This window comes from Zootoca vivipara, chromosome 2 (genome assembly GCF_963506605.1).
Source record: "Zootoca vivipara chromosome 2, rZooViv1.1, whole genome shotgun sequence".
Lineage (NCBI taxonomy): Eukaryota > Metazoa > Chordata > Lepidosauria > Squamata > Lacertidae > Zootoca > Zootoca vivipara.
The window spans coordinates 115687347-115711393 of record NC_083277.1 but is presented as its reverse complement, the minus strand read 5'-3'; the positions used below and the strand labels follow the sequence as shown (position 1 = coordinate 115711393).

Below are 24047 nucleotides of genomic sequence, written 5' to 3'. Positions count from 1 at the left end.
GCCTAGGGCGCCAAAATGGAGGGGGCGCTGCCAAGCCTGCCCCGCAATACCCCCACGCCGCCGCCTGCCCGCTCGCTCCCCGAGGAGCTCACAGCGTCCCCTCCGTGGGCGGGAGGAGCGCCCTCCCGCCCACGGAGGGGACACTGTGAGCTCCCCAGCGGCTGCAGCCCTAGCACCACGCCTGGATAAGACTACCCTGGGGGGGAGTGGAGAGGGGTGGTGGTGGAGAGAAGCAGAAAGCATTTTAATTTTTAGAATTCTGATGAAGGTTTGCTCTCCTCCAACTTCATCCCTTGATTTTTCACTTACCAACCGATGAACTCCATGTGCAAAACCAACTGCAGGACTTGGTTGGTTATCACAAGGCTTGACTGCTCCGGGTTTTATAATTTGCGGACAGGAGTAGGCCCAGGCAAGACAGCCACCCTTAACCTGAGAGCAAGATGGGACATGTGGAATTCTCCCTGCCAGTGGGCCTTTTGTTTTCCTTGACTGACTGCCCCGCTCTCTGGAGCCAGCCTTACCTTGAAGAAGCTCCTTTGATGCCCGAAAGCCATCCCCCCACTTGATATCCAATGCAGCATTTAAAGATTTGCTGGAGACCTCAGAAGAATCGAGATTATCCCTGGCGGACAACCCTTCTCTCCCCACCATCATTCCTCTCCTCCTCGGTTCCGAGCAAGCCACTCTAATGTGGTTAGATCCCCATCTCCTGCCCCCCATTTCTTTGCATTATTGATGCAGCGCTGCACTTTAGAAAAATCAATGGGAAATGGGTGGAGTGGACATGGGTGGAGTGCAGGGAGGGTTGCGGAGAAGAGAAAGCAGACTTGGGAGTCTCCTTTTGTCAAAACAAATAAAGACATTTTCCCTAAACTAATCCACGCTGCTGGTCTAGGCCAGCACTGATTGGCCCAGGCAGCTGGTATAAAGGCAAGATGCAAATGCAGGCAAATCTTAGCGAAGGAGCCTGGATCGTTCCTCTGGACTGACTCTGCTACTTGGAGCTGGAGCAACCCATTTCCTCCTGCCCTGAACAGCTTGTGCTCCTCAGCCCTGGGCCTTGCAGCGCAGAGGAGTCCGCAGCAGACCCAGGTGAGTGCTGCTTGATTTATGGGTGGTCAAAGCAAGAGGCGGGAGGGGAGGGAGGACCATCCAGGCAGGGCTTCAAATAAGGGGTGGTTGTCATGAGGACCTGATTGATCTAGGTTTTCTGGAAGGGCCTCAGGAGAAAAATCAGATTCTGCTAGCGGCAAGTCAAAGAGATGAGCGGGACTCTGAAACACAACTGTTTAGCTTACTGTGTCTGTTCAGAAGCAAGCACCCCCGAGTTACTCCCAGTTGTGCATGGGATTTCAACCCCAGATTTCTGAAATTTATTTGGACTCGTAAGAAAACAGCTGAGCTGAAGAGAATTTTATTTGCATCTTGGTCTTCGTCCAGGGAGCATAGGGTGGCATAGACTGAGTTCTCATTTTCTCACAACAGCCCTGTCAGGTAGATGAGACAGGGTGGCTTGCTCAGCTTTCTAGCTGAGCCGTGGTTTTTTAAAAATAAAAAATATTTATACAGGTCATGTCTGCCAGACAAGACAGGTGTGGGCTGGTTGGGGTTCCTTGGTGGTAATCGAAAGGCACTCTGTACATGCTCAAAAGTCACATTTTGCATATTCCAGGGCTGAAGCCTGGCAATGAAGTTGGGTTCCCTGGGCAAAGCTTGCCTCCCCTGTTTCGTGTTCTTGTCTGGCTACCTGGGATGAGTCAGTAACTCTGGGCATCCATTAGGTGACATCACAGGCAGCAGATTGTAAGTTAAGTCAATTAGTGGTTCTATTAGTGCTGCCAAGACCATTGATGCATTTTAGAATAAAGTGAATGTTCCCAGTTAAGGGCTGGCCCAAAACAAAACACACACACACAGTCCAATGACAAGGGAACTCAAATTCTGCATTTTGTGCTATGTTTATTCTGATTACAGTATGGACATTTTGCAGACTGCAGAAGATTTAAACAACAGCGATAGGAAGGAAGGAAGAGCGACTGAGCACACAGAAGGGTTAGGACAGGCATCCCCAAACTGCGGCCCTCCAGATGTTTTGGCCTACAACTCCCATCAGCCCTAGCTAACAGGACCAGTGGTCAGGGATGATGGGAATTGTAGTCCAAAACATCTGGAGGGCCGAAGTTTGGGGGTGCCTGGGTTAGGAGCTACAGCACTGGGCACTTCGACATGGTTCTCTGCAGGGAATTTTTCTGGAGCGGGGAGCTGTCTACCGTATTGGCCTGAATATAAGCCGCACTTTCCCCCCAAATTCTGATTGTGAAAAGTTAAAGTGCGGCTTATATTCGCGACCTTATCCGCCAGCAAATCAGCATGGCTCTCCCCCCCCCCCCCAGTTTTAAAGGTGCGGCTTATTTGCGGGTGCGGCCTATATTCGAGCCAATACGGTAGTTTCTCACAAAGGACTCTGCTATACAGTTGCAAATATAACATTTTAAGTGCATTTCAAGTGCATTATGCAAATCTGACATTAGATGGTGATGGTGAGCTTTATGGCAAATGCAATATATTTTTCAAAAGGCTTTTTTTAAAAAAACATTTCACAGCATTTTTAAATGTGTGTCTAGATTCCACCAAACAAACAAAAAAAGATTAATTGTGCCTGTACATTTTGCAATGTACATAAGGTGGTAGAAATAAAGAAGAAATAAAGCTGGATGTCTGGAGACATCCAGACTGGGGGAGAGGCAACAAATGCCCCCTTCCCCCCCCCCCCGCCCCATGGATATCCATGTTCCCTGATTACCAGATGCCATATCCACGGTTCCTTAAACCCATTCTGAAACTTTTCTGTAGAACAGTGACAACAAACTTACTTTGAAAAAGAAGGGTGAGTCCAAAATAGCTGCCTGTTGTTATTATTATTATTATTATTATTATTATTATTATTATTATTATTATGTCGTGAGTGCGATTTCAGCTCTTCGTGAAGTCAGCTCTGAATAGTGAGTCAGCATACTAGCAAGGAACTGCTAGGAGTCAAGTATAACAAGAACAGTCTTCTTTATTGCAGTAGGAATCTTGACTAACTGGAGGGAAAGGATGAGCTCCATTTATACTCTCAGGAGCAGGGGTTGGGGAAAGGGTACATTTAGATTTTGGCGGGACCCTATCAGAGTGAGGATCCAAATTGTGCTAACAAGTTAACCAATGGCAACTGTCACTGCACCCATTTGAATCGCCCTGGAGCGGGAAAGGTAGTTACAGGACTAGCAGAGGAACTCACGTACACAAATTAAACCAATACATAACACCCCTTCCCTCCTTGTGCGCGAAGCACTCAAAGTCCCTCAAGTAATCAGGTGGCTGGCGTTTCTGCTGGGACCTCCTAGGAACAGGAGTGGCTGGAGTCTGCTGCACCGGAACTTGGGGTGACGGTGGTGTTGCAAGCAGGATGGGCGGTGGAGAAACGTCCCTGGCTGGGGGCAGCATCTCTGAGGAAGCGGGGATGCTGCTACCTTCTGGTGGAGGCATTTCCAAATCGCTGGAACTGGATACATTTAATAACACTTCACCTTTTGGACTATACAGTAATGCTTCTTCGCTTGCCTGGATGGCAGGGTGAAAGAAGGGTGCGTGAGTTTGTGTAAAAGCTAATACAGTGGTACCTCAGTTTAAGAACAGTCCGGTTTAAGAATGATTCAGTTTACAAACTCTGCAAAACCGGTTTGAGAACTTTACCTCGGTCTAAGAATGGAATCCGAATGGTGGAAGGGCACCGGCGGAGGGAGAAGCATACCTCGGTTTAAGAACGGTTTTGGTTTAAGAACGGACTTCCGGAACAGATTAAGCTCGTAAACCAAGGTACCACTATATGTTGTTGCAGCATTGCTCCTCCAAGTTTTGCCTCTGGCCCCACCCACCTCTGACCTTTGACACCCACCCAGCCCACGGAACATTTGTCCAGAAGAGACGGTGGATGAGGAAGCTAATATCTCCTACCCTACCCCTACCCTAAAACTATTAAATCCTGGTTCTAAGCTGCACCATTGAAATTGGGAACAATATATTGTAATGGATGAACACCAGTGCTATTGATTAAAGATTGCTTCTGAAGGGGAAACAATTTTAAACAAATTAGAGGCATTGGGACGCAGAGTGTCCTCAATGATCCCTTTTGCACTGTGAGATGTAAGAGCATACATTACAATCCACATATCAATGCAGAAAGGAACATGAATCACACAGTTTGTATGTGCATATTTGCATGAACCATAGGAGCCAACTCCTAGAGGCTGAAGGGTCTTCGACCCCCCCCAATAAAATATTTGAGGGGGCCAGGCCCCCACAAAGTTGATGGGCATTGCTATGCAAATGGCATGTGCATGCCATGCCTTGTGATCCATGGGTTACCTCCCCCCCCTAATATTTTATTCAAGTTGGCACCCCCGGCATGAACTATATCTGGATAGAGTCATTATGTAACTCTGTTATATGAATTACCGCATTGGCCCGAAAATAAGCCACACCCGAATATAAGCCGCACCTTTAAAATTCAGGGGGGGGGCGAGAGAGAGAATACCTGAATATAAAAATTCTGCAGAGGCACATCCGTTCCGTTTTACCGTATGTCTGTTTCAGCAGCGATACCATAAAAGCCAACTTTTCACGGTCGGAATTTGGAAAAAAAGTGAGGCTTATATTCAGGCCAATATGGTATATGTTATCTGAATGCAATCTATAACCTGGCTGAACCAGCAAATCATGAAAAACATGGAATCCTATCACCTCTGGAGTCACAACTTGACTATGATGGTTTCTCTTGACACTGCCAGGAATAGCTGGCATAGTTCAAGGCTACAGAGTGGTTCTGTATTAGACAAACCTGGCCTGGAAAGAAAGCTGCAGAGTTAACTGCGTTGGAGAGGACGCCTAGACTGCAGTCCATCTCTGTGGTTGGTAATCTCAGCTAGTGGAGATTTTCACCCACACCAGCCGTTGCATCCATAAAGTTCGATGGACCCCAGAATGAAAATCCCAACGCAAATGTACCAGCTGTTCCTTTGCTGGACTGAGACATTAACACGTGAGTTAGTTCTGATGTGACGTGAAATTATATTTCTGTGTTGAATTTACCGGGATGACTGCACCAGAACATTTTTTTTTAGTTGTTATGCAAGAATGGAAAACCCCACAAATATTCTGTAGGAATTATTCACAAACAGGAAGCAAGGAGACTATGAATTTCCTACTTTGCTGCAGAATCCACATGGAAGATTTCCCACTCTGATGCAAAAATTTCCATGTGTGTTGCGCTACAGGAATCACTCCAGACATCGCCCGTGGAGTGAAAGGTTTATAGTGAAGCCACCCGCTATATCTGCGTTGGTCCCCTATAGTTTTTACACAAAGCAAAGGCAGATTCCTCAGCTTTCAGAAGTGTGGCAGCGGGGGGTGGGGGTGGGGAGGCCTGAACCACAGACCTCTGTGCCTGTTCGACTTGCCAAAAGGAGGAGAGGGCCGGACAGTTCTTTCCAGAGCAAAGTCCAAATGGCCGCCCTGTTTCTCTGGAACTTGAGCTGCCTCAGCCCTGCATGTTTCTGGCTAATCAATCCCAGCCTTTGGGATGCCTCCAAGGCCCCGAACGAGAGTCTGTAGGACTGGTCTACTCCCCTTGTTAAATCCCGCCATCTGCTTTCAATGACTGAGCAATTGGGGGTTATGGAAAAGGGGGAGGAGGGTGTAGTCTGCCGCTGTGGGTTCAGCCGCTCTGATCCAGCCTGCCCTTGCATCTCCCAGAATGCTTTACTGGTCTTTTTGAGTGTGCCTCTCCCTGCCACATTCAGGAGGAACTAGCACTGAGAATCTACTGCCTCACAGTGATTTGTAAGTATCCGCATGCCACTCTCCTGTCCTCTGTATGGGTGACTTGAGCCCCAGCTGTAAGGATGAGAAGAGAGGCTCCGTCTACCTGTGCAGTGAGGCTCACATGTGCCCATAGAGAACAGGGTTTATCCAGTGCCTTTTAACTACTGGGGCAAAATTGCGTGCAATCCTGCCTGGGAGATCCTTCCCTTTTGCCAGAAAAGCTTTACTCTTTGTCTCTCATTTAACTGGGTTGGCTGTGATTACTCGGAGTCGAGGGAAAGGAAGTAGGGACACGCTGAGCATCGCTCTTGTCCTTGCTTCCCGTCTTCTAGGACAGAGATTGGGAAACTGCTGGGCTCCAGGTGCAGGATTCCACCTCCCATCAGCCCCAGCCAGCATTGGCCGGTGGTCAAGAATGACGTGGGTTGCAGTCCGACAACATCTGGAAGTCCGTGCTGGCAAATGCCAGGCATCAAAAGCTGGTCCTGGTTGTGGAGCAAGGCAGGGCAAGGGGAAATCGAGGGGTAAATTATGCCGCTTAAAAATGTGGCGTGGCGCAGTGCGTGGTGTGGATACCATTCTTGTGGCAAAGAAATGCCAGTGCTCTAGCAACTATGCCTGTCTCTGTTTCGATAAGCCCTGCCAACTGGGAGGCTCCCTCCAAGCTGTAGAGAGAAGGAAAATGTCAGAAAGGCCATAGATCAGGGGCAGAGCATCCAGTTTGCATGCAGAAGGTCCAAGGTTCAATTCTCAGCATCACCAGGTTGGGTTGGAAGAGACCCCACCTGCCTTTCCTCCAAGGAGCGCAAGTCAAAGTACAGTACATGATTGTTGTTCTTGTTGCTGTTATTTATTTACCTGCCCTTCACCTTAAGGTCCCAGGGTGGGTTACAATATTAGAATCGACTTAAAACGGCAGAAATAAGAAGGCTCCTAAAAACATACATCTCAAGGGTCAAAAGCTAGGATTAAAAAGTTAACCTTCAGCATTTGCCAGAAGCTGCATAACACAAGAAGGTGCCTGACACACCTCTGTGCAGAGGGAGTCCCACAGCCTGGGGGCTGCCACAGGGAAGGCTCTGTCCTGGGACATCTCCTGGGCTTCTGAGGGTGGTGGGACAACCAAGAGGCATCCTCCCCCCTTGTCCATTTTAGCAACTGAGAGGGCCCATAGGGAAGGATGCATTCTTTCAGGTATATGGTGTGTTCCACCCGCTCATCATTTTATCCTTACAGCAACTCTGTGGGAAAGACTTCAGTCTGGCTCAAGATCACTCACTGAGCTTCGTGGCAAAGTTGAACCCCATATTCTGCCCTTGGTAACAACAGGCTAACCTGTTTGTTCTTATTTGGCAGGTTTTGTTGAGTATTCCAGAAACTGAAAGCCACCATGGCTCTCACCAGTGCCTTCAAGACGGTTACCAATACACCTGGACTGATCATCTGGAGAATCGAGGTGGGACAATGGAATTTTCTCAGGTCTAAGCGGAAGGTTTCTCTCCTCTCCCAAGCTATGCAGGGACCTAACTGATGGGGCACCACCTTTTCACTTGTTAATAATTCCACTTTGAGTACCGAACCTGCCATCTAGGTAACTCTTTCTAGCTAGGCAAGGTGACCATCTTTCTTTCTCATAAGGCCCCCAGAGCTTTAACAGTTGTTGGAGAGGCTGAAATCCAAAAGGTGGAGATCACTCCTATCATTGTACTTACCTGCTGCTGAAAACTTCAGCTTGCTTAATTTCTATCCTGCGTGTGCTGGCAACTGATTGGCTGCTGTAACATGCATTGTGTGGAGCTGGCCTTGAAGATAGTTCAGAAACTGCAGCTAGTCCAGCTTGGATTTTGTCTAGAGCAGGGGTCACCAAACTTTTTCTGCAGGGGGCCGGTCCACTGTCCCTCAGACCTTGTGAGGGGTCGGACTATATTTTGAAGGGGAAAAAAGAATGAATTCCTATGCCCCACAAACAACCCAGAGATGCATTTTAAATAAAAGGACACATTCTACTCATGTAAAAACATGCTGATTCCCGGACCATCTGCGGGCCGGATTGAAAAGGCGATTGGGCCGCATCCGGCCCCCGGGCCTTAGTTTGGGGACCCTGGTCTAGAGCACATTACACTGAAACTTCGGGAGCTCCACAAGTTCTGCCTGTAATTCACATCGCTTAAGCCTTAGATAATTAAGGGAGCATCTCTTTCCCCCAACTATCACTGAGTATAAGATAGCAGCAATAATAATAATAATAATAATAATAATAATAATAATAATAATAATAATAATTTATTATTTATACCCCGCCCATCTGGCTGGGTTTCCCCAGCCACTCTGGGTTTCTTCCAACAGAAAAATAAAACACAATAATCTATTAAACATTAAAAGCCTCCCTGAACAGGGCTGCCTTCAGATGTCTTCTAAAAATCTGGTAGCTGTTTTCCTCTTTGACATCTGTTGGGAGGGCATTCCACAGGGCAGGCGCCACCACCGAGAAGGCCCTCTGCCTAGTTCCCTGCAACTTGGCTTCTCGCAACGAGGGAACCGCCAGAAGGCCCTCGGTGCTGGACCTCAGTGTCTGGGCAGAATGATGGAGGTGGAGACGCTCCTTCAGGTATACTGAACCGAGGCCATTTAGGGCTTTAAAGGTCAGCACCAACACTTTGAATTGTGCTCGGAAACGTACTGGGACGGAGATAGGGAAGGTCATTTTTTGGGGAGCGGGGTGCTGCTGTTAATCAATTTTTTAGCCCTAAGCACTTATTCATATAAGTCTGAAAGGTTTTTTAAAAAAAGTTTTAAACATTTGTTTTGAGTTGAAAGTGTAGGTTGGAAGTATTTAACATAGCTGCCAAGTTATCCCTTTTTAAAAGGGATTTTCCCTTATGCTGAATAGGCTTCCTCGCGAGAAAAGGGAAAACTTGGCAGCTATGAGTATTTAATAAGGAAATCGTCTGCATCACCATGGGATGCCTGTGAGAGGCTTGGGAGCATTGATGGTTGGAAACTGTCACTGAAGCCACTAAATTGGGGCATGGGGGTTGCTTCATGTACTGCGTTTCTCCTTCCTAGAAAATGGATCTGGTGCTGGTGCCTCCGAAAGCTCATGGCAGCTTCTACGAAGGTGATTGCTACGTCCTCCTCTCGGTAAGTGGAGATCCTTGCTTATTGGTTTCGATCACCCCAGTCCGCTCTAGTTTAGCTGCAAAGCTACTCTGAGATGGGAAAAAGGCTCCAGGTTTCCCCCAATAGCATCCTGCCAAATCATGTTTCTGGAGATGCCACTCAATCATATTCCCCATTTGCCTCCAATGTAGGCAGCTGGGAAGTCCAAACGCCATCCTTCAGAGGCCTGGATTTCTTTAGGGCCTGCCAGCTGCTGACCCTTTAGAAGGTGATTGGGCCGGATCCAGCCCCCAGGCCTTAGTTTGCCTACCCATGCCATAGCTAGCGGTTGCAGACAGTGATGCACTGCGAAGGTTAAAGAGCAGTGGTGGGCTTTGTGGTGGAATGGCTCCAGGGCAGAGTTTTCCAAACTTGGATCTTCAGCTGTTGTTGGACTACAGTTCTCATCACCCCTAACCACTGGTCCTGCTAGCTAGGGATGATGGGAGCTGTAGTCCAAAAACAGCTGGAGACCCAAGTTTAGGAAACCCTGCTCCAAGGATTCTAAGCTGGGAGCAAACTCAGTGCTCCGTCATTCAGGGACTTTGGTTGTTATTACAGTCATACCTCGGTTTAAGTACGCTTTGGTTTGAGTACTTTTAAGTACTCTGTGGACTCGTCTGGAACGGATTAATCCACTTTCCATTACTTTCAATGGGAAAGTTCGCTTCAGGTTAAGTACGCTTCAGGTTATGTACAGACTTCCGGAACCAATTGTGTACTTAAACCGAGCTACTACTGTATTATTATTCTTATGGCATGCAAGTCAGGGGTCCTGGACCCTATAACTGTACTTACTTATCCCAGTGACGTTTGTCCCTCCTGCAGACCCGTAAATCAGGCAGCGCCTTGTCCTATGACATCCACTACTGGATTGGGAAACGTTCCTCGCTGGACGAGCAGAGCTGCGCTGCCATCTATACCACCCAGCTGGATGATTACCTCGGTGGAGTTCCTGTGCAGCACCGTGAGGTGCAGGGCCATGAGTCTGAGCTCTTCAAGGGCTACTTCAAGCAAGGTCTCATGTGAGTAAGGGGTCGTCATGGGAATGGCAACATCTTGGCAGGCAGCCCTTTTCTTGTAAATCCAGGCATGGCCGGTCCCCTTCTCCTAGTGCCCTAAATCTTTCCCAGCATCAGGGTCTTTTCCAGGGAGTCTTCTCTTCTCATGAGGTGGCCAAAGTATTGGAGCCTGAGCTTCAGGATCTGTCCTTCCAGTGAGCACTCAGGGCTGATTTCCTTCAGAATGGATAGGTTTCGTCTTCTTGCAGTCCATGGGACTCTCAAGACTCTCCTCCAGCACCATAATTCAAAAGCATCAATTCTTTGGCGATCAGCCTTCTTTATGGTCCAGCTTTCACTTCCATACATCACTACTGGGAAAACCATAGCTTTAACTATACGGACCTTTGTTGGCAAGGTGATGTCTCTGCTTTTTAAGATGCTGTCTAGGTTTGTCATTGCTTTTCTCCCAAGAAGCAGGCATCTTTTAATTTCATGACTGCTGTCACCATCTGCAGTGATCATGGAACACAAGAAAGTACTAAAATCTCTCTCTGCCTTGCACATTTTTGCATACTTTGTCCCAATTTAATGCTTTTTCGTACATCCTTTTCGTTGTAGAACTGCATCGTTTTTTTCAGAGAAGTGCCAATTTCAAGGATCGCTGGGTTTCAACACACATTTTGAGAAGCGTGAATGAACTTGTCTTCCCCATCCCTCAAATCCTCTGGGGTTCTTGACAGACATATCAACAAGGAAATGATTCTTCCGTGTTGAAAGTTTGAAAAGCACTGGATCAGGGCAACTATTACCCGGTGCCTCGAGCTATGCGTTGAATCGGCAAGTGTAAAAGTGTTTCCAGTGAATAATTATGTGGTCTGAAGCCTTGGAGAGAGGTGGGCATACTCCCTGCTTTCCCTTAATGGGATCCTTGGAAGTTAGGGCTTTCTCGTTTTCCTATTTTAAAACTGGAGAAAGTGGTCACGTCTTGTGCAAGGCTTTAAAACAAAGGGGTGTTATATTTGCAGGTAATAGTATCTACAAATCATACAATGAAATTTGCATTTCTGAATAAAGTTATGCCAGAGGGTGGATAAAGAAGATGACTGTTTCCTATCATTTAGCAAACAACATGTTGTTTGTTTAGGCAAATGCACCTGCAAACCATTTTACTATTCCATCTCCTGGTGGTGCTCAGCCACATGACCCACGAGTATTCTTAAGCAAGGAGTGGTATCCATTTTCTGATACTACTTGTTCCCAGAATCTGGTATTTGAAGCAGCCTCCTCCTGATGTGGATGTTCTGCTTCCAACGACATTTCCACATGGAAGATATTGTTGTGTAACAGACTCTCAGGCTTTTGACAACTTGCAGCGGCGTGGTAGATGTGGAGGCAATTCTGACAACCACCTCTGTCATGATTTGATTTCCAGCTACAGACAGCACTCATGTTGGTGGCTTTGAGAACACTGTCCAACCATCTTGTCCTCTGTCGTCCCCTTCTCCTTTCCCAACATCAGGGTCTTTTCCAGGGAGTCTTCTCTTCTCATGAGGTGGCCAAAGTACTGGAGCCTCAGCTTCAGGATCTGTCCTTCCAGTGAGCACTCAGGGCTGATTTCCTTCAGAATGGATAAGTTTGATCTTCTTGCAGTCCATGGGACTCTCAAGAGTCTCCTCCAGCACCATAATTCAAAAGCATCAATTCTTCGGCAATCAGCCTTCTTTATGGTCCAGCTCTCACTTCGACACATCTTTTATATAGTGCTTGCTTTATATACAGCTTTTCAGGCGGACCTCACAAAGCTGTTTACATACTATTATTAAGAAGCATCAACAGAAAATCAAAGAGCCCATGGGCTGTGTTCAACTTACTTGTAAAGACAGGAGGACTGGCTTGTTACTTCAATTTATGTGAAGTCATACACATTACCATCTAGGCAGTTCCTCCATCCTATAAAACTATTAAATTCAGACTCTAAGATTACCTAACCAATGCAATTTCCTTGTACCTATCCCTCATCAACCACCGTGTCTATTTTGGCCTTGCATTGGGATTGGGGGAGGTTTGCCTTGTTAATGTTTTGCTAATATGGTTTGCAAGAACTGTAATTCTCCTGGGATCATCTCCCTTAGTGGAATATTTCTTAGTGTGAGCATATGCACATAAGTGCATGTGCCTGAGGTGCCGGTGTGGGGCAAACTCTGACATCTCATGTTCTGCAGCTGCTGATGTGCATATTCAATTGTTGGTGTTGCATCTGTTAGGATCTCCTACACACAAGTAGGACCCTGGCAAAGACACATGCCCGACTGGCATGTTCCCTCCCTTCTGGTCGATTGTTCGGGAGCTTCAAAAGCTTTCTTCAACCCGAACATCACAGCGACTGATGCCAAGAAATATCAGCACAGAGTTTGTGCAGTTGCGTAACAGAATTCAGAAACCCAGCATTTTGGCTAATCTACTTTTGTTTACATATAAACACACATGGAGCACTGCAACATGGCTCCCTCCCTCTCTAGCATCAGGCAGCAAAGAGCAAGAACAAAGGACAATAGTCCCACTTCACGGAACACAGTAACACAAACATCCTGTCTCCGGCACTTCCCACTCTGTGGAATGTAAACATACACTGTCATGTGATACACAACAATCCCATGACTGCAGACACGGGGGATGAATCTCCAACAGCATCTTGGGGCTGTGCTTTGCTTTCTCACTGTGGCTGACAAAGCACAACCATTAGCAGAAGCAGTGGCAGAGCAACATGCTGCAGAAAACAATATGTAGCCTACAAACAAACCAGAGAGGGGAGCTGAGGGAAGTCCTTAGAGGGAGGGGAGGGGGAAAAGGGGGGGTTGTAATTGGATATGTATCGGCAATTTGTATTGTTTAAAAAATCATTTTCTTTAATAAAAATATTTAATAAAAAAGATAATTTAAAAAAGGTCAAGCTTATAAGCATATTTTTTGATTAATTGGTGTCATAGGAGCCACCTCCAGGGGGCCATGGGTGCTTGGGCACCCACAATAATATCACTGTTGTTATATTAGGCCAGTCAGCCTCTGTGGCACTGCATCTGAGAGAGAAACAGTACAGTTCTGCCCTCTGCAGCCAGCGAGTGAGGCACCCTTTTCCAGATTTTTTTTTTGGGGGGGCTCAGATGCAGAGGAAGAGGCTCTCTGCCTCTCTGTCCGAGCTCCTCCTCGCATACAGTGGTACCTCGCAAGACGAATGCCTCGCACAACGAAAAACTCGCGAGACGAAGCTTTCTATCGCCGCGTCTCGCAAGACAAATTTTTTTTGTCGCTTTTTTTTTTGCCGCTGCCGTTTGTTTCTGCAAGATGAATTTTTTTGTAAGACGGCATGACCCACAGAACGAATTATTTTCGTCTTGTGAGGTACCACTGTAATTGCATTTTTGGAAGAGCCCTCATTGTCCCCGATTGGTGTAACAGTGGTAACTCAGTTTTTGAACGTAATCTGTTCCGGAAGACCGTTTGACTTCCGAAACGTTTGAAAACTGAAGCGCAAAGGGTGATCTGCAAATTCAATGGAGAAAATTGGGGGAAAAACTCAGCAGAAGCCCGTTCGACTTCCAAGGAACATTTACTTCCAGGTTTTCAGTGTTCGAAAACCGAAACGTTTGGCTTCCAAGATGCTCAAAAACCAAGGTACCACTCTCTCTCTCTCACTCTCTCTCACTCTCTCTCTCTCACACACATACACTTAAAATCAATACATCTAATTGATTGATTAAAATCTGAAGCCACAGTGAAACAATTACCACAGCATTGGTTGGATATTTTTCTGCTCATCTCATCATTTGCTAGCCAGAAGTCTCTGTAGCCGGAAGTCACAAGTGATCATTCCTAATTCTATGGAGCAGGCAGTTACCCAGCCTGCACAGTTCTCACACCCTTCTCCCCCAAACAGCTACAAGAAAGGGGGTGTTGCATCTGGGCTGAACCACGTGGAGACCAATGTCTACAGCATCAAGCGTCTGTTGCACGTCAAGGGCAAGAGGAATGTGATAGCTGCAGAGGTGAGTTGTCCCTGCCCCCCCCCCAATCTGAAAGTGCCCTCAGCTTCTGGTTGGCTTGCTCTAACTCACCGCTTCCCTCTCTCCCCTGCCCCTGTCTGCTGTCTCATGCCTTCAACACTCACAGGTGGAGATGAGCTGGAACAGCTTCAATGTCGGCGACGTTTTCCTACTGGACCTTGGCAAAGTCATTGTGCAATGGAACGGGCCAGAGAGCAACAAGCAAGAGCGCATGAAGGTGTGAGCTCTAGCAGGATGGCCTGTCTTGAGTTTATACTCCCTTGAGGTTCTGACTGAGGGCCAAACTACATGTTAAAGTGGGCACACCAGGTTTGGAGGTGGTGGTGTTTTTTTAATAGTCTAAAACAGTCTTTCTTAACCTTGGGTCTCCAGGTGTTGCTTGACTAAAACTCTCATCATTCCTGCCCGCTGGTCCTGCTAGTTAGGGATGATGGGAGTTGCAGTCCAGCACATCTGGAGACCCAAGTTTGGGAAACTCTGGTGTAGACCGAGCCACAGAGAGGTTGAGAAAGGCTGGTCTAAACCTTTTACTTTGTGTCACAGCGCTGATCACCATATTCTGCATCATCATCAAACTTGCAGGCTTACATTTTTTGATGCTTTAAGAGTTTCTTTGCTAAGAGGAAGGCAAAGTAGGAGCAGGGAAAAGAAGAAGGCTTGGAGCATTTGTTGATTGTCAGCAGCTCAATTTGAATACTAATAGTAATTATGTGCTGACAACAATAACAACAACTCCTCAATTATACTGCATGTGCAGATTAGATCCTATAGAGTCAACAGTGTAGACCAGGGTTTCCCAAAGTTGGGGCTCCAGCTGTTGTTGGACTACAACTCCCATCATCCCTGACCACTGGTCCTGCTAGCTAAGGATGATGGGAGTTGTAGTCCAACAACAGCTGGAGACCCAACTTTGGGAAACTCTGGTTTAGACCGAGTCACAGAGAGTTTAAAACTTATGCAACATTCATTCATTGGAGACACAAGTTTGGGAAACTCTGGTGTAGACCGAGTCACAGAGAGTTTAAAACTTATGCAACATTCATTCATGGGCAGTGTGGAAGGGCCACAGCTCAGAGCACAGGCCGTGCATTTCAGAAGCCCCCCCCCTTGAGTTCAATCTCTGACATCTCCAGCATGGGCAATACTGAGTAAGATGGACCACGTGGTCTGATTTGGTCACGGGCTGTTTCCTGTGCTCCTCGTGTCTTCCTTAGGCAATGCTTCTGGCCAAAGATATCCGTGACCGAGAGCGTGGGGGCCGGGCTGAGATCGGGGTGGTGGATGGCGAGGTGGAAGACGCCAGTCCAGACTTGATGAAAGTGATGGAGAGCGAGCTTGGGGAGAAGTTCCGGGAAATCCAACCCGCCATTCCTGATGAGGTGGTGGATCAGCAGCGCAAGACAAACGTCTCACTCTATCGGTACGTCAATAAGACTTCCCTTTTGCATGCGAAGCTCAGTGGCAGTTGACACTGATGCAGCGGGGATGTGAAAGAGGTATTTAGTGCTCATAGAATAGATTGAAAGAAGGAAAATAAGCTTGCCCTTTTTGCTTTCAAAAATCCGGCCTGCTAGCAGAGCTAGGAGAAGGCGACATTTTGAAAGCTGCTGGGTCATGCACAGAGGAAGGGGGGAAGGAAAGAGCTGGGCAGCGCACGCGCACACACACACACACCGGAAGTAAAAGAAGAGGCAAAGCCTCAACATTATACTGAGATCAGTCTTTATGAATATTAAGAGTCTCAATGTGATCTGGTTGACCGAAGCAAATAAATGATAGTTCCCTTGGGTGCTGGCAAGTCTTTGGGTGGATTCACACAAACATGTGCATCTCTCAATGACTTGACCATTCCATGATTTGCAGCAGAATGTGTGAAAAAGCATTGTGATGTGGAGGTGTGATATTTAATGTGGTGGCTGTCCTTCACATACGTGCCATCGGTTGGTATTGCAGCTATTGAATGATGAACATGAAGTCACTTGAGGAGGGACAGGGACTTGAAGGGAGACGAGTAAAGTTTTAGGGGGACTTTAGAGGAAATGTTTGGGGGAGTTGGCCAATCTGTCAAACTCAGAAGCTAAAGAGCAGACAAATCTCTCTTCCTCCCTCCCTCTTGCCTCTCTTCTAGTGTCTCGGACTCCGGAGGGAAAATGCAAGTCACAGAAGAAGCCAAACGGCCCCTCATGCAGGATATGCTGAGCCATGACGTAAGTCTGAAAATGGGGGTGTGCGTTCTTCAGGGGCCTCATTAATGCCCGTGTTAAAAACAAAACCTGCAACTGTTAGGGGTGTTTGAGAAATCAGTTAGAAACAGAAATGGAAATTGCTTCAATTCACATGTTCCTTGGAGGTCAAATAACAATTGTGTTATTTTCTGTATTCCCCTTCCACTGAAATTAAATTGGTTAAACAATGTAGGTTATAGCAGAAGCCGAACTGAAACAGTACTGGTTGCAATCAAGTCAGGATGGAAGAGAAATTGCTCCCTCTTTGCGCCCCTAGCAGCTGCCATCCACAAACCATTTACACTGAGATTGCTGTAACTCTGCGGAATAAATCCCTTGTGGTTGCAACCTTCTACCGTACACGCAACTTCCCATTCACACAGGGGTTGCGTTCCAGGTCATTGGTGGGTTGTGCATACGCCTGCCCCATCCTGCCCCCACTCCACCCCAGTGCTGTTCATCGCTGTTCCGCCCCCTTCCAGGGCAGAAAACAGTGTGAGTGTCAGCGGTCGCACAGGCCTTGAATGTGTGCAAAAGGGGAGCTGTCTCTACTCAATTCTGAGTACATGTTCTTGAAAAACATTTGCTGAAACCCATAAATGGCTCACACGTGCCACAATTATTTCCCACAAAGAATTCTGGGCCCTCTGGTTTGTGAATGGTTGCTGGAAATTGCCATTTTGTAAACTGCAGTGCCCAGAATTAAGGGAAAGAACATTATTTATTTATTTATGTATTTATTTTACTAGGTTTACATAACAAAAGCATAAGTTCATTCCAAGTATCTTTACAATTTGCCTTCCCCCCTCCCCCCTCCCTTCCCACCCTCCCCCCTGATCGGGACTTCCTTCTTCATATCTTTAACACAATCTCTTCATTCGTTCTTGTATATTCGGGTAGGCTTCTCCTCTTTCTACCCAATTCCTATAAAATGCCCACTTGTTTGTGATTTTTTGACATTTATTTTCCCATCTATCCTCTGTTGCTATCTGTGCAAATATTTCTGATTGTACATATTCAAAAACACAATTGTTCCATTTTTCCATATTCCATTTAGCCTTTTCTTTCCACCTTAAAGCAATAACTGCCATTCCAGCTAAGATCATAATCTTATACAACTCTTGATTATTACTTTATACCTTATTATTTCCCAATATTCCCCAAAATAACAAGTCCCTATTAATTTCTATGTTTATTTGGAATAATCCAGACATTACCCTTATCCCCTGCCAATATTCCTTAACCATATTGCATTCCCACCACATGTGTGAATAGAATCCTTTTCTGCGACCGCAATGCCAGCATCTGGGGCTAAGTCCTTTCACTATATATGCCATTTGTGCCGGGGTTCTACGCCATTTTAGTAAAAAAATTCTACTTAGTTCCTTATACTTTTCTACGGTATTTTGATATTGTTTATATTCTTCATCATTTCTTGTACCGTGTTTGCATGAATCATACCTTCCTGCTTCCATTTGATCTGGATTATCCTTGTTAATCTGCCTTTGTCTCTTATCATCAGTTTATATATCATCCCTGCTATCCCTTTCTCCATTATGGAAAGAACATCTTTTGAATGTGCTTTCCTAGTGTGTGCACAGCCCCAGTATACTCTACTATCTAACCACATGTAAATCTGCCACATGTGTTTCTTCTACTTTCCTCACCTGCTGGCCATAAGAAGTGGCTGCCATTCAGAAGCCACATGTGAATTGAGTAGCCAGCAATCTAAGACAGCTGGTCTAGAGTGTCAGCTGCTGCCTCTCTCAACTATTTATTTTTTAAAACAATTCTTGTCTTGAGCCTCTTCCCCTGTCATCAGCCTCAGGTTTAGACATTCCTCTTGCCCGTTTAGGTAAGAGGTGGGTGGGGAACCAAGGATTTGTAGTTTTTGCACATTTCACATAGAAACACATGAAACCAGTCGGGGAGTTGCAAGAAATTCTTCCTGTGCTAATCATAAACTTCTCATTTGTGCCTCAGGACTGCTACATTCTGGATCACGGCGGGATGAAAATCTATGTCTGGAAGGGCAAAGGAGCCACTAAGATGGAGAAGCAAACAGCCATGTCTAAGGCCTTGGTATGGCACGAGAATTCAGCTAAGCTGCAATTTTGTTATAATTTTAAATGCCCCAGTTGTATGCAGATGGGAAATGCAGAGACAGAAAGATGTGTATATAATTCTTTTTAAAAAAGCAAGGTTGGCTATGATGGAAGGTGAGCCAGTTTTGCATGTTCCAATTTACCAGGGACTGTCTCTGTTTTCTAGTATTTGCGCAGTCAGGCGGAGTCCGCCCTAGTCCCCAGGGCAGCCCCGAGTGGAATAATGACACAAGACCACGTTTTATGGGATTAAAATTGGCCACAACTTTATTAAAATTCAGATGTAGGAAGACCTTGGCGCAGGCATTGGGCGTATATCCCTCCCAGCCCCCAGCCAGGGGTGGGGTGATCTTCAGGGTTGTCCAGCATTTGTGGGGGTTGGGCTAACTCTGGAGAACATATGTTCAAGCAGATAGCCCACCCCCCTCGATCGCCGCCGCTGGAAGGGGAGGGCAATAACAGCCAATTCGCATCGCCAAATGCCCCCCCCCCGTGCATCGTTTACGGGAACCCTGTTATCGTCGCCGCAACAGGGCAGGGGGTCACCGCCCCCACGCCCCTCCCCTTTATGTAAATGACTAAAGGATTCCGCCCAAGGCCTGCATCCGCCAAAGTTGTGACGAATTGCTACGGGAAAGGCGAAACCTGCCAATGCAGGGAAATTCCTTTCCTGCCCTTTAACAGCAGCCGGTCGTAGCAGCGCCTGCGTGTGGAAATAAAAACCTGTAAAGCAAGCAGCCTGTGGAAGTAAATAACCTGCAAATCAAGCATAAAATTAGGGAGTGGAGGGTGGGAAAGCTCTGAATCTGGAGGCTGCTTCCCAGGAATGGCTCCTGGCCAATCCCCCTGGCACGCCTCCCCTTGGCTGGATTGGTCAGCTAACTGAGTGGGCGGCGACTCAAGCCTCCAGCCTCAGGTAGGCAGTGCCAGCTTCCAAACTCCAGAACTGCCTCAGGGATACCAGGGAGGCTGCACGCGACTGCGCAAATTGCGCCTCCCCTTTCATGTTGGGGAAACGGTCATTGTCACTACCTGTATCCTTATTTAGCCTTTCAGAGGATATGTGGAAGATGCCTTTAAGGAGGTTTTGTTAGGGTGTGCTAACTTCCCTTCCAGCCACCCCCTCCTCTTGCTGCTGCCAGTAATTGCTTAACATGGTTGTCAAACAACCAGAAAACAGCCTGAATGCAGTTGCTGTGGCTTATTTCAGGCCTGTTGGCAGAAACGGAAGGGGTTATTATTCTTCCCCCACCCTCAGATTTTTAAAAATAAGCTGTAGAACCACATTTAGCCTGCAGTCCTGAGTTTCGCTGCCCCTGCTGTAAATCCATTTTTCACTTTTAAGTCCCCACCTTTAAGTCCAAGGAATTCAGTGTGGCACAGGTGCTTCTCTCGCTCCCAATTTTATCCTCACAACAACCCTGAGAGGAGATGAATGAGGCTGAGAGATGGTGACTGGGAATTTGAATTTGAAGCCTGGTCCCCCAGTTTCTAGTCCAATGCCACACACGGGCTCTCTTTCAGTAGCAACATGCTGAAGGCTGCAGAGGAAACCTGCACTAGAGGCAGGACCCAAAGCCATATCCTTCCTTCCTTGCTTGTTCGCGACAGGAATTTGTTCAGATGAAAGGCTACCCCTCCAGCACCAACCTGGAAACTGTTCACGACGGGGCAGAGTCAGCCATGTTCAAGCAGCTGTTCCAGAAATGGACAGTCCAGAACCAGACCGCGGGGCTAGGAAGAACCTACAACGTTGGCAAAATTGGTAAGATGTGTAGAGTTGTGCCTTGGATCCTTTGGGCCATTGGCAAGGAGCCGCATAGATAGACACCCCCCTCTCCATCCCTGGTTCAGGCCAGTTCTGGTTTGTATTCTGTCGTTCCGAGTTGTCGTTGTCTGGAGGCACAGGCCAATTCTGTGTCCAGGGCAGCTGTCTATCAGCTCCATCTGGTACGCAGGCTGAGACCCTACCTGCCTGCGGACTGTCTCACCAGAGTGGTGCATGCTCTAGTTATCTCTCGCTTGGACTACTGCAATGCGCTCTACGTGGGGCTACCTTTGAAGGTGACCTGGAAACTACAACTAATCCAGAATGCGGCAGCTAGACTGGTGACTGGGAGTGGCTGCCGAGACCATATAGCACCGGTCCTGAAAGAACTACTCCCAGTACGTTTCTGAGCACAATTCAAAGTGTTGGTGCTTTAAAGCCCTAAACCAGTCTCCCTCAAACTTGGCCCTCCAGATGTTTTGAGACTACAATTCCCATCATCCCTGACCACTGGTCCTGCTAGCTAGGGATCATGGGAGTTGTAGGCCAAAAAACACCTGGAGGGCCGAGTTTGAGGAAGCCTGCCCTAAACGGCCTCAGCCCAGTATACATGAAGGAGCATCTCCACCCCCATCATTCAGCCTGGACACTGAGGTCCAGCTCTGAGGGCCTTCTGGCAGTTCCCTCACTACGAGAAGTGAAGTTACAGGGAACCAGGCATAGGGCCTTCTCAGTAGTGGCGCCCACCCTGTGAAATGCCCTCCCATCAGACGTCAAGGAAATAAGCAACTATCTGACTTTTAGAAGACATCTGAAAGCAGCCCTGCTTAGGGAAGTTTTTAATGTTTGATCTTTTATCATGTTTTTAATGTTCTGTTGGGAGCTGCCCAGAGTGGCTGGGGAAACCCAGGCGGATGGGCGGGGTATAAATAATAAATTATTATTATTATCATTATTATGATGATTAGCATCTTTAGGTTTTCAGCAATTCTGGCCAAGAAGTTGCAATTTCTCCTAGCCTCGTTGCGACCCTTGTACTTGTCTCCAGGCCCAAGAGATCATGCACCCCACTTGGCAAAACCTTGGTGTGGTGGATGCCAGCTGCTTCCTCCCTTTGACAGATGTTTCCTTTCCAGCCAAGGTCTCCCAAGAGAAATTTGATGCCACCCTCTTGCATGCCCGGCCAGAGTTGGCAGCCCAGGAGAGAATGGTAGACAGCGGGGAAGGAAAAGTGGAGGTAAGAGCTATGAGCCCCAATCCCAGCATGGAAGCTGGATTTCTTGTTGGCTCTCTAGTGAGTACAAGTGCCCCACATTTGCATACAATATTTTTCTCTTCTTTTATATTTCCGAAATATCTCACTAGCATGGAGGTGATCGGTATGCACTAGCAGTGAATGATTGCGGGACTCTGATACTGGGAGTGAGGTTGGGCGAGTCACAGCCACCTTGGCTGCCATTGGCTTAGCTGCTGTGATGTCACACAGAGGGGTCTGGCAGCCTAAGGCTTATCAGCTGGAGAGGAGGGGATTTGCAAAGCCTTAGAAGTCATTAGCAACAAACGGCTGAAAACTGGCTGTTTGTGAATGTGAATCGCATTCATCTGTAATGTTTCTACCATATTGCTTGTGCACCCTTCCCCTGAGTTTTTACAAAAGGTTTTTTTAAAAAATAATAATTGCCATTTCATGGCGGGAAAAGGCAATTCTGCAGCCAGAGATGTTCAGAGTAGGAAAAACTGCATTGTTGTCTTAATTGGCACCATATAATCTGGATACAGAATGTGATTGTTTAGCTCTTAGGAGTTGATGTTCCTTGGAATTTATTTTGTGTCAGAAGTCACAAGAGCTGGGATGTTGGAAGTGTGAAATCTACAGTGTGTGTTTAGTCGTTTAGTCGTGCCCGACTCTTCGTGACCCCATGGACCATAGCACGCCAGGCACTCCTGTCTTCCACTGCCTCCCGCAGTTTGGTCAAACTCATCTTCGTAGCTTTGAGAACACTGTCCAACCATCTCGTCCTCTGTCGTCCCCTTCTCCTAGCACCCTCAATCTTTCCCAACATCAGGGTCTTTTCCAGGGAGTCTTCTCTTCTCATGAGGTGGCCAAAGTATTGGAGCCTCAGCTTCATGATCTGTCCTTCCAGTGAGCACTCAGGGCTGATTTCCTTCAGAATAGATAGGTTTGATCTTCTTGCAGTCCATGGAACTCTCAAGAGTCTCCTCCAGCACCATAATTCAAAAACATCAATTCTTCGGCGATCAGCCTTCTTTATGGTCCAGCTCTCACTTCCATACATCACTACTGGGAATACCATAGCTTTAACTATACGGACCTTTGTAGGCAAGGTCTCTGCTTTTTAAGATGCTGTCTAGGTTTGTCATTGCTTTTCTCCCAAGAAGCAGGCGTATTTTAATTTCGTGACTGCTGTCACCATCTGCAGTGATCAAGGAGCCCAAGAAAGTAAAACTACTCACTGCCTCCATTTCTTCCCCTTCTATTTGCCAGGAGGTGATGGGACCAGTGGCCATGATCTTGGTTTTTTTGATGTTGAGCTTCAGACCATATTTTGCGCTCTCCTCTTTCACCCTCATTACAGTATCTAATCTAATCTAATCTACAGTATGCCTGCTCAAAAGTATCTTTGCGTACAGAACCAGATGTAATGAAGGAAACACAGGGATTCCGATGCTGTGCTTAACTCGTCCAGTGTTTCTGGGGGGATTTGGTGCGCAGAAGAAGAGGTGCTTATCCTTATCCATGCTCACGGATTCTGCTTTGCAAATGCCACTGTCAGCTATTTTCAATTCCCCCATTGCCACTGCCTGCTGCCATGTCAGCTTGTGAAACTATGAGTGAGCTTGGTCTGAAAAGCAGCCCTGAGGATGTTTTTAGGGGGGAATCAGTGGTGTGCCAGCACCAGAGGGATAATGTGCTGCTTCCACCTGCTCACCCTTGCCATACATTTCAATTAATCTCAGCAGAACAAGTGTTAAGGTAGCAATGAAAGGATCTGTCAGTTGTGGTTCTCTGGGCTTCCCTTTTTCCCAGTCTTAAATTCAGTTCTCCACGTTTAATGCAGCAATTTGCATTTTTTTAAAAAATCCTCATGAAAACTCACCAGCATTTTAGTGCAAATTTCTCCAAATAAATAAATATTTGTATGCCGCTTTTACTATTGTCCATATTTTCGCAAGCATTTCCTCCCTAATTTTATGTGTTTTTGCATGCCACCGTCACTAATCATTTTTATTATGTGCATTTGAATCTATCGTCTTTGATAAAATGCATACTGAAATACGAATTTGCGTGCCGTTTTTTTATATATATATAAAGCAGATAAATGCCCAAACGTGGGCCAGAAATAGGTAGATTAACCATTCCCTAGGTTATGACTGCACATTTGCTGAGATTACATCTAGTTCCACCCTCTGTTTTGCAATCTCTAGGTCTGGAGGGTTGAGAACCTGGAGCTGGTGCCAGTGGACCATCGATGGCATGGATTCTTCTACGGTGGAGACTGCTACTTAGTCCTGTACACCTATGAGGTCAACAGGAAACCCCATTACATCTTGTACATTTGGCAGGTAAGTGAAGAGCTTAAAATGAGGAAGGCCCCGTTTCTGTTGACTTCCCAGAGGAGTTGGTTTCAGAAGTCTTAGGTGCTGCTACCAAACGTTCCTTTCAGTTGTCCATGGCGTACAGGTAATGGTGGCTGTAAACCAGGCATAGGCAAACTCGGCCCTCCAGATGTTTTGGGACTACAACTCCCATCATCCCTAGCTAACAGGACCAGTGGTCAGGGATGGTGGGAGTTGTAGTCCCAAAACATCTGGAGGGCCGAGTTTGCCTATGCCTG

The 24047-nt window shown here is 46.8% G+C and overlaps 1 protein-coding gene across 2 annotated transcripts in view; it reads left to right on the top strand.

The window, feature by feature from the left end:
* The first annotated feature begins 200 nt into the window (after positions 1-200).
* Positions 201-24047, top strand: part of AVIL (advillin) — a 39941-nt gene continuing 16094 nt past the window's right edge. The window contains exons 1-12 of one of the 2 annotated variants that reach the window (XM_060272099.1): positions 201-1095; positions 7225-7324; positions 8935-9009; positions 9856-10052; positions 13966-14074; positions 14199-14309; positions 15307-15512; positions 16221-16299; positions 18301-18399; positions 20034-20187; positions 21327-21427; positions 23638-23775. In XM_060272099.1, the coding sequence (XP_060128082.1) occupies positions 7259-7324; positions 8935-9009; positions 9856-10052; positions 13966-14074; positions 14199-14309; positions 15307-15512; positions 16221-16299; positions 18301-18399; positions 20034-20187; positions 21327-21427; positions 23638-23775 (1335 nt within the window). In that variant the 5' untranslated portion in view covers positions 201-1095; positions 7225-7258. Of the gene's footprint in view, positions 1096-5482; positions 5887-7224; positions 7325-8934; positions 9010-9855; positions 10053-13965; positions 14075-14198; positions 14310-15306; positions 15513-16220; positions 16300-18300; positions 18400-20033; positions 20188-21326; positions 21428-23637; positions 23776-24047 lie in introns of those variants that run through there. The other variant, XM_060272101.1, reaches the window with a different exon arrangement.